At 32.2% G+C, this 11,032-nt stretch overlaps 1 protein-coding gene across 1 annotated transcript; it reads right to left on the reverse strand.

Annotated features, from left to right (window-relative positions):
• Positions 1-6,258: 6,258 nt before the first annotated feature.
• On the reverse strand, positions 6,259-10,974 carry LOC103482724 (probable DEAD-box ATP-dependent RNA helicase 48). Its single transcript, XM_008439011.3, has 10 exons — positions 9,839-10,974; positions 9,640-9,752; positions 8,902-8,957; positions 8,591-8,815; positions 8,201-8,407; positions 8,019-8,105; positions 7,782-7,877; positions 7,459-7,674; positions 6,985-7,167; positions 6,259-6,713 (listed from the first exon to the last, which is right to left on the reverse strand). Exons 1-10 carry the CDS (start codon positions 10,867-10,869, stop codon positions 6,483-6,485), a joined length of 2,445 nt encoding a protein of 814 aa, XP_008437233.1. The 5' UTR covers positions 10,870-10,974; the 3' UTR covers positions 6,259-6,482.
• Positions 10,975-11,032: the final 58 nt, after the last annotated feature.

An 11,032-nucleotide genomic window follows, 5' to 3' on the forward strand; every position in this document is an offset into this window, starting at 1 on the left:
ATTTCTTCACAAAAATTGCAACCAAAATTAAAAATAAATAAACAAACACTATCGTTTTTTTTTTTATATCTTCATCATCACATACATATAATTATTGTTCTACACACTATTTCTGTATATATATATATATATATTGAAAAAAGAAAACTCTATAAGACTGCAAAAAAAATTATAATTAAAATAATGTGACTGAGAATTCGAAAATTTGTATTTCGAACTTGTATGGAAGAATTGTTACGAGAGAGACCTTCACATTGAATAATTTTTCCCTTAAGATCGGAGGTTGATTCGATTAGTTATGAAGTGGGTTGGGACCGGCGGGGACTTTGCGGAGTGAAACGCGGTAGTTTCGGGAAGTGATTTGGTCATCCACGGCGGCGGGCGGTTGTGCGAATGAAAATGTTGTGGTGGTGGGTGGGCGGAGAGAATCATTTTCCGGTTGTGGGGCTGAGGCGGGGAGACGGCGGGCGGCGTGGAGAGGGGTGGTGGTGAGGAGAATTATGAAGAGGAAGAGGAAGAGAGAAGGAGGAGTGGAGTTTTGAGAAGCCATTTTTATTTGAGAGAGGTGTTTTTAAGGTTTTTCAATGGAGGGGAGAGAGAGAGAGAGAGAGAGAGAGAGAGAGAGAGAGAGAGAGGCTTTTGAGAGAGAATAAGAAGAAGTGAAGGAAATGAAAATGGGAAAATGGAGAATGTGGGCAGTGTCATTTTATTAAGGAAGAGCCAGCCAACTTGTGGGGGCTATTTGTGGATCCAATCAAAAATCAATTTCATATGTTTTTGTGGTGTTTTTACTCAATTGCCCTTTGTTTTTATTGAATTTACTTAGCACAATCATTGTTTATTGGTTGTTGTGTGATTAATTAGTATAATAAATGTTTCGGTAGAAAATGTCACTGCTCTAAGTATTATGCTTGTATTTATGGTAGAACATCAGCTAAGAAAAAAAATAAGGTCTCAACTCTAGTGATAAAGTATAATACAACATCTTCTAAACTTTGTTTGACAATTATCAAACTTAAACGTTAAAGTTTTGGATTGAATTAATGCATTCTTGTTCTACTAAATTACCACATGACCAAATAACATTTTGTATTCTTTTTTTGTTACTTATTATTTTCATTTTTTCTAATATAATATAAATCTAAAATAGCTAGCTAGACAAAACAATATTAATTAAGTGAATGACTTTATTATAACAAACAAAAATGTTTATAAATGGAAACTGTAGAACATTTTAATTAGTACATTCAAAATTGAAATCACCGCTAGTAATTAAGACTTTGTTGTAATTAAAATTGTTAATCAAAATAGTGTGCATTAATCAATCATATTGCATGTGAGAATCACATGTTCCACTACAAAAATAGTTGTAATTTGTTTGACCACAAACAATTATAAATGATTTTGAGGAAATAGATGAGGTCAGACCATAGAAAATAATCCACTTATTAAAATATTTTATATATATACCTATTTGATATTTTATTGTCATTTTAAAACATAAATATAAATAAATATATACACACACAACATATTTTCAATGACGTGTTGAACAAGTTAAATTATAAAAATAATATTTGTACCAAGCAAAAAAATATATATGATTATTCTCTCTAAATTCGAAATATTATTTCTCAAAAATTGAAAAAAAATCCTATAAAGATTTTATTTTCAATTGAAATATAGAAAATCAATTTTTTTCGTGTAAAAACAGTGAATTTGTAAGAAGTCCAAAATACCCCTCATACAAAAGAGTTGAATACATTTTAAGAAAATATTTGAAGTGTTTTTTTTTTCTTCTTTACATTAATCATTTATAGTTTGGAAAAATAACTCTATACCTTTAGATAATCTCAAAACAGTCCTTAACCCTCTTTTTGAAGTGCCACGATTGGATTATCAAATTACTTAACCCAATATTACTCGTCCATTGAACACCTCTAATGTTTTAGAAATGTTTTAAAATTACTTTCAAATTATGAATATCTTAAAATTTTGTAATACTCTTAAATAAAAATATGTAATTCATTATTTTCTTAAGAAGTAACATGAGAAATTGACAAAAACGACATTGAATAGAAAAAACATCCAAATTTACCTGAACATCAATCAAATAAATATTCTTAAATATAACAAAAAAAAATATATAAAACTATTTACAAAACAAAATTTTATCATCTGGTTTATTATTTATTTGTTATTAGTATTATTAAAAATAAGAGAATTTTCTTTAAAAAGTATAATAAAAATATATATTATGAAAGGGAAAAATAAAAACAAATAATTATTAATTGTAGTCAGAAACCACGTTAGGAACGTTCTCTAGGGAAGAAATATTCCCCCGTAGGCCTCCAAACGTGATATAACGGAAAAGGTGGAAGGGTAATCTGGTCTTTTTACTGAAAATATGGTGGGCGTTGACTAATTTAATTGGATGGCCATATTTTTCGAATTCTTTTTTGACATTTTTTTTTTCTTTTCAGTTTAATAAAATTAATGTATGTTTGGTTGGTAAAAGTGTGGACGGACACGTGTTATCAATTTTGGGTACTTGCAACGTGTCACCCATGTCCCACGTGGCTCCTAAATCTAAAACAAATGTTTTCTTTTTTTCTTTTTTTATATAAAGAAAATTAAAATGTTAAGTTTAATATCTTTGGTGTAATCAAAGATTGAGCGATCTTTCTATCATAAAATAAACTTAGTTTTGATTTTAGAAAGGGGAAGGGAAGAAAAAGCCAATTTTAAACGTAATTTAATTCGTTTAATAAGTTTTTGTAGCTAATTAAATTAATAAAATAAATTACTAAAATAATTTTTGAAAACTCGTCGTTCTCAACGACACAAAAATAACCTTGATGTCACGTTATTTCGTGTAATGTTATCAAATTTGTATCAAACGGGTATTCTGTAACTTATTTGATGTATGAGAGAGACTTTATTTTAATAATTTTTTGGAGTGAGGTTTTATTAGTGGGATAAATTTATAATAAATTTTAAAATTTAAGAATAAAGTTTAGGTGAAATCGAAAATGTGAATACTTTGAGAATTTTCTTCTTAATATCTTATTTGATATTTTTGATCATTCAACCAATTCTATCTTATAATAATTCATAAAAGAAATTTTCCAATTATTATAGTATGACACAAAGATCGTAAAAATTACAATAAAAGAAACAAAATAAATTCATAGTAAATAACTTTAAAATACGAAGATAAAAATATTTTAATACTCTTCTTTAAGGTTTCATTTGACACCGCGTCGTTTTTCAATATTTGATTAAAAATCCTCTTTTTCCATTATTGATCATTCCTAATTGATCTTACTTAGAAAAAGTATTGTAAACTAATTAATTAAACTATTGTAACTATTTTTTTTTATTCTTTATTATTTTTTTCATTTTCTTTTAATGTTATTCACTAATTACATCAAAAAGATAATCTCACACATTAAAACAAAGTTAGTAAACTTTCATTCCCATCATGTTAGAAGAGTCAAATGAAAAGACTATAAGGAAAAAGTCATAATTAAAAGATTTTGTTTTTTATTTGAAGATTTACACAACATGTAATTTTCAAACAAAAATTGATTCACACAAGACTTTAAATGAATAATGGATGAAGTTTAACTTAAAGTTAGTATAGATCACTTGGAAAATCTTTAAATCTTTTACTTTTCACCATTTTTCTTTCTCCTTTATTTTTTTTAAGAAAGTAGATTTTACCTTGAATAGAAAAATAAATTATTAAAATCACTAAACGAAAAAAATACAATCTATTTAATTTTATTCGGAGTTATAAATATTTTGTCTAATTTATCCTTTTTTTACCGTTCTCTATCTAACATAATAGAATAATTAAGTTGGTGAATATCATTATTATTAATATTTTTTTTTTGTTTATTGATAATGGATTAAATTAAAAATATTAGTACCAAACAAAGGGGTTTGAAGAGTGTTTGTTGGGTATTGAAATGGTGTGTTTGTCTTTTTTAATATTGTTATGCATTTAAGTGAATGGGACCCCTTTTTTGGGATTTCATTATGATACCTTTCTTATGCATTTAAATCAAATCATCTAATAACATTTTATTTTATTCAAACATTTGCTAAATTATTATCTAATTTTAATAAAGAAAAAACAAACAATAATATAATATCAAATAAAATTACAACAAAAACCCTAAACCCTAGCAAACACCACACGCAACATCTTTTCACTATCTAATACCAAACACATTGATGGATATATTACCACAACAGTTAAAATCAAGATGAAAAAACTTTAGGATAAAAATTTGTCGTCAATATTTTATTTTTAGTCGTGTGTAATAATATAGATCCTAATTTATTACGATATATCAAAATTTTGTTATATTTATAAGTGTTTTAGTTTATAACGTTATATTTGGAAACAAATCAAAATATAATCCTAAATGGGAAGGAAACAACAATAATGTAAGGACTTGAACTTAGGATATTTAGCAACATGCTCTATGATATCATCTTAAATCACTAATTCACTGAAAAGTTTTAAGTTGATGAGTGAAAGTAAATTTAATATAACGTTATAAGTTCTAATGGCCAGTATATTTCAACTACGTACAATTTCTCGACGAAAACATTCATTTTTTTTAAAAGAAAATCTAATTGATGAATTTTTCTTTTTTTGTAAAAGTATTTTATAGTTTTTTAGGAAAGTTCTCTCCCTTCAAGATGTTGTCTAAGAGTGAGTTAAACTTAGGTCCAAATAAGTCAAATAAGATTTATAAACCCTATTAGAATGTATTAACAAAATGATATAGGATTACATAAGCATACTGGATAATTTTCTTTTTTTCTAATCAAGTATTGGATAAGTTAAAATATAATGAAAGTAAGAAGTTGAAAATGTCAAATATACCCCTTTGTCATATTTGATACTATAGGATAGGAATTATATATATAGAGAGAATAAGTTGTGTTTATTTGTTCAAATAATTGAGGGCCACAACAATCCAAAAAGTGATGGTCTTTGAGCATCTTAATTACAACTAAACACATTGATATTTGAACTGAATATGAAAGCAAAATGAGTGATTTGAATGAGAAATTTATAGAGTAAATACATAACCCATATTAAATTTTCTTTTGCTATAATCACACTTGGCATGTCAATCGTTTTTGGAAGAGTTGAGGCTCAAAATCGAGTAATGGGTGATAAATTATTAAGTGGAGCCTTACATACTACATATAGAAAATAAAAAAATTCCAGGATGTTTGTAACATATATGAGTATATAGATTCATTTTCTAATTGAGTATTTTGATTCAATTTCTAGTTGATTCCATATAATCGAGTTAAGTTCTTGCTTTTAAGAACGATTATTAGACTTGTAGAATTATCGAGATTGTTCTCTTTACCGACTAAAATGATAATTAAGTGACCAACTTTGATGATGCAATAAACGGTTGTAATCTTAAATGATTTATTAATTGGTCTATCTTAACCAATAATTGATCTAACCAGAGTAGAAAATAAATTAAGCCATAAAGAATTATTTTTTTCTCTATCTATAAAATGAATTTTTAAGTTTCATTTTTGAAATAAAACAAAACCATACCAACTTCCCAATGATAATAGTAATCTAAAAAATGAGTTGAACTCAACCGACTATGTATTGATCTTTGATTCAAATCTCCCCACCTCTAATTTGTACTTAAAAAGATCTAATCTAAAAAACAAACTGAAATTATTTATGATCGTCAAAATCATAATCAACAAACGTTATATTCAAAGAGGAAAGGATGGGCAATCTAATTACGAGGGATTGCATCCTATTTTGGTTTTAACCAACTTTCCATCGTTTACCATTCTTATTCGCTTTTCATGCTTTAATCAAATAGAAATATAAAAAGTACATTATGGTACTTGTAATTTTTTTTACTAAAATTGGATCAATTCATAGTAAACACAATCAAATGAGTCTCATTCTTTTTGGAACTGAGAACCCATTACTATTGATGCAGCAATTTTGACGACGGATTAGTAAATGTGTGTTAATTGAAACCATAAAGAACTAGAAAACCAGTTTTAAACTCCCAACTGATTTTTACAACCTGCTTTCTCTCTCTCTCTCTCTTGTGTAATGGTTAGGGCAATGCAATCTAAACTGCTCTACAATTAAGCAGTTAAACATTCTATCATTTCTAAGAGTCCATTTCTTTCACTCTTCAGCAAGTAATACCAAAAGGTTTGAAGTACACAATACGAGTAATATACACAAAGCAGCAATTGGATTAAATTGTAGTGATTTACATTAGAGCTTCAACTTAAACTTTAGAAAGGAGCACAATGACAGAAACTAATTATATTTATGATGACTTTGATCTTGTAGTCATTTATGGAAGATGTGTACCTTGGGTGTCCAAAACAAGCTCTTATTCCTCTCCTAATTATCTGTAGTATACGAAAAAGATATCGATGTTCATACCGGGTGAAAACTACTTCCGGATTCTTATGCCGGGTATATCTTTCAAGCCCATCTTTAGAGCTGTCTTCCGGAAAAGAGCAGGTGGATTTTGCAGGCCAATTGACTCGGAAAATTGTTTTCCAAGCTCAACCAGAGTAGTTTTATCCCTTCCAATTTCCCTGATTGAGTTGTAATAACCTAGCCATGCATGATATGCACCTTCTTTGATGGAGGTATCGATCTTTGCCATTGATTCCTCTACCTGCGACAACAAACATTCACATCACATATCGCACGCAAACATCAACGAGTTTGCGTTCATGGCAAACTCAATTAGTTAAGCTTTTAGTCTTCTGTAGTTCCAACACTGCGCATGTAAGGCTTCATTTTATATTTCCATATTGGTTTCTAAAACTTGAATGTCCTCTTCTTCTCTTCTAAAGACGATGAATTTTCATTTCACTTACTGTTTAAATTTTTTAATATCTACCAAAGCTAAGACAACAACAGATATTGATTGTTTGAACAAAAACCTTTAGCTTTAATCCTGAATCCAACTGGGGCAGACGGCGTCTTTCAAGAGGCAAATCTTTTAACTCCTCAAGGAAGTATTCCTCCCATGGTGCAATCAACAAGATGCCTTGACCTTCTTTGCCTTCACGTCCTGTTCTTCCAAGACGATGTATATATTGCTCCCTGTCAGATGGTATGCCCACCTATATATTTCCATAATGATTGCAAAATAATGAGCATTTGCTGGAAATAACTATGAAATAAGTTTCATAACGTAATTAATAGCTCCTTTTTGTAGTAATGATGGAATAAACCCTAATAGAAAACAATTAATACAGGGAAAAAATTTAGTTCAAAATTTGTCACAAGTCATCATATGGCATATGGTTGTCAGGAATTTTTGAAGTGGCACTTGATTAACGCCAGAAGTAAGCAAAAGTCATCCATTCAAGCAAGAAAACCAAAATAATTTATCAAAAGTGCTTCATTAGTACCTGTAAGACCAAGGTAACATCAGGGTAATTCATACCACGAGCTGAAACATCCGATGTAACAAGAACGATTTGTCTTGACTGTTTGAATTCATCAGAGATACGTGTTCGATAAAGTTGAGGCTTCCTTGAGTGCATCTCTCTGACGTTCATTTTCATTTCCCGGAAAAGCACATGGAGAAGTGATGTTACCATCCCTGTTGTACAGAAAACTATAACCTGAGCGAAAGGAAGAGGTCAGTCTACCCTCTACCAGTAGTAGTTCAATACAAACGGGTTCATATAAAAAGATGGAGAAGAGCGAAGGAAAGAACTATTCAATCAACCTTGTAATCAGGAGTGCACGAGATATGTTCCTTCAAGAGATGGCATACAATTTGAAAATGAGATCCATGTGGTGCTATAAGACACGACTGCCTGACCTGCATATGGGAAAAATGAAACTTTTTAGTCCTTCACCATTCTTAATGTAGAAACAAACCCTTGATATTTCTTACTTTCCAAAAAGAAAAGAAAAGAAAAGCTTAAATAAAGGAAGTTTCAACTGACATTATCTTGTTTACCTGAGCAGGCGTTTCTACACAACCAATGCCAACGGTATTAACAAAAACATGTTCCCTTTTCAAAACTAGCTGAGATATTCGACGAACCTGCAAGTTCATAATCACAACCAAGATTTATAGAGAGTTTTAAAATAAAGATGACTTCTTCCCAAACTTGAATAAAGAAGAGAAAATGGACTAACCTCCCTTGGAATAGTTGCAGAGAACAACATGGACTGCCTTTGGCGGGGCAAACAGTCAACAATTTTCTCAATATCCTTCCGAAATCCCAAGTCCAATAAGTGGTCAGCTTCATCAAGTATAAGCATTTTTAGCCCCATCAGTCGCACAGATAGGCCAGACCTATTCTCAACATGGTCCAGCAATCTACCAGGAGTAGCAACTATAATCTGCAAAGGGAAGTGAAATGAGAAGAATAAACAAATATATTACGGTAACAAAAGTTTTTATCAAAGACCGGAAAGAGAAAAGGTCCTTTTTCTCTCTCTCTCTCTCTTTCCTAATAGCCATTAGCCAAGAAAAAGAACTACAAAAATGAACATCTTTAAACAGGAATCGCATGGGAGTAAAACCTGGCTGGGAAATGATTCTAGTCGTTTCTGATCATCTTTAAATCGAGTACCTCCAACTAGCGTTTGCACTCCTATACCATCATGGTACTTCAGCAGGACATTTGCTTCTGCAGCAATTTGACTAGCAAGTTCCCTGGTGGGGCAGAGAATCAGAACAAAAATTGGAGGCACCCTTTGATTACTGCTGCTACATGCAGCCTTCAGAACTGCTTCAATGGCAGGAAGCTGTTTATGTTTAATAGCAAAATTGAAACAAAATACACGCTGGCTACTACATTAAACATTGAGTTTTAAGAAGAATAGGAAAGTACCAAAAAAGCAACGCTCTTTCCGCTACCAGTTTTTGACTTGACCAAGGTGTCCTTCCCTGCAATTATCAAAACCATAATTTTTCTTTTATTTTGAATGACGACTAGGAAGCTTTAGATCCACCCTGGGTTAGCGTCATAGCCATTGGAAGCAAACATTAATGGGACTTGGAAGGAATGAGTTCAAATCACAATGACCGCCCACACAAGATTTAAAATTCTAAAAGTTTACTTGACAATCAATGTAGTGTCTTTCAAGTTAGTCAAGGTGCATATTGACTAGCCACACACTTACCATTGCATATAAAAGATTAAGAAGTTTTGAGAGGTGTTCAATTTTTACCGTACTTTTGGTCAGATCTATCAGGGTCTACGGTTTTCGTTCTAAATTGACAAGGCAACAATAATTTGGAGGGGAATGAAAATTTTCTTTATTATTCTTTCTCCCAAAAAGATATGGAAAAATGAGAAAGTAGTGGGCTTTCGAGAATACCCAAGGATAGAATTATATTTTCCTTGGGATATCAAATTATAACACGCACCGCTATCCATATCCAACAAAACAAGTAAGTGGAAATACGACCGCGGTACTTCCACTATGAAAAAGAATGCGAGTGAAACTGGGTGGTTGAAAAAAAAAGCCAGAAGCTTTAGCCAAACTTCGATTTATATATCAAGTTCTAAACTTCCAGTTTCAAAAAAATTAGTGATGAAAAGATAAAACGTAGATGGATCTCATACCTTCAAGGCAAGGAGATAGAGTAGCCTCCTGTACTCGAGTCATTCGAACATATCCAGAAGAAGAAAGTGCTTTGACTGTCAGCGGAGATATGACATATCCACACTCGTCAAATCTGGTCAAAACAAGATATAAAATCACCTGAGTGCATTTATTCACAAAAATTTGATTCCCAATAATGCGGGAAACCGACACGAATACCTTTTCTCAGTGAAAATTATCTCCTCTCTCTTCTCACCTTCTTCTTCAACTGCAGTCTTCTTGCTGAGTTCATATCTAAGCAACTCAACTTGCTCAGCAAAATCACTTTCTTCATCAAATGGTTTTAGATGTACCCTCTTCTTCATTTTTATATCACACTTCCCCAAGGAAGCACTGCTTCCAGTTTTCAAACCTTTCCAACTTCTCAAATCCTTATCCACATCACCCAACTCCTCTTCAGAATCATCGTCGCTGCTCAAACTCCCATTTCTCCAAAATTTCGTCCTCCTCTGTGGTACAGCCTTCCTGTCATTGCTAATACTGTTAAGATTTCTTGATTTCGCATTCCTATCAGGGCTACGTGCTAAGTTATTCGCAAAAGGTTTTATTGAATCGGCACCTGAGTTATAATCCATGTCATCGTCACTCGATGAACTCTCATTCCTTCGGAAGCTCCTTCGACTTTGCACAGAATAGCTCCTACCCTTCACATTATCGCCATTCAATCCCATGTTGTGAGACCCTACGAACCCATCATGGTTCTCCGCTAACAATCTCTTGACATCAATGGGCGATCTAATTGATCCACTCCGCACATTTGATGCAATCCGTCTCGATCCTTCGTTCAATGCGGGCCTCGGTAGCGGTGTCTTCAATGGACCATCATCTTCATTCCACAAATCAATTGCTCCCTGTTTCATGAACCTGTTAGCTAAATCTTTAATATGCTCGCTGGGGCTCTTTGGGGAGTAACTGGTAGAAGGGTCCGAATTATTCTTCGAAGTTTCATGAGCACCAACAAGCTTGGAGCGTATTTCGGAACGAATTCGAGCCTGGTAGAGCTGCTTCTCCTGTTCAAGAAGCCTCTTCTCCTTATCTTTAGCTCTTTTCTCATGCATTCTTTTCCATTGCCACTTGTTAAGACCACCAGGGAAGGTCCTCGGACCACCACCCATAGACCGCGAGAAGATGAGCTTACATAAAAGACTGGAAAAGGTCCGATGACGGTCTAGAAGAACCGACGAGGTCATTATTCCGGCGATAAATAATATTTAGAGGGAAAGAGCTGAGGGAGCTGTGGGGTTTAGGGTTTAACGAGAGGGGGCTCGAGAAAGAAGACGATCGCAGAAATTTTGAAATTTTTGCTCGGAAGAATTTTAATTTTGCGACGTAATGTATTTTGGGCCTAAATCA

The sequence above is a fragment of the Cucumis melo genome, chromosome 9 (genome assembly GCF_025177605.1).
Source record: "Cucumis melo cultivar AY chromosome 9, USDA_Cmelo_AY_1.0, whole genome shotgun sequence".
Taxonomy (NCBI): Eukaryota; Viridiplantae; Streptophyta; class Magnoliopsida; order Cucurbitales; family Cucurbitaceae; genus Cucumis; species Cucumis melo.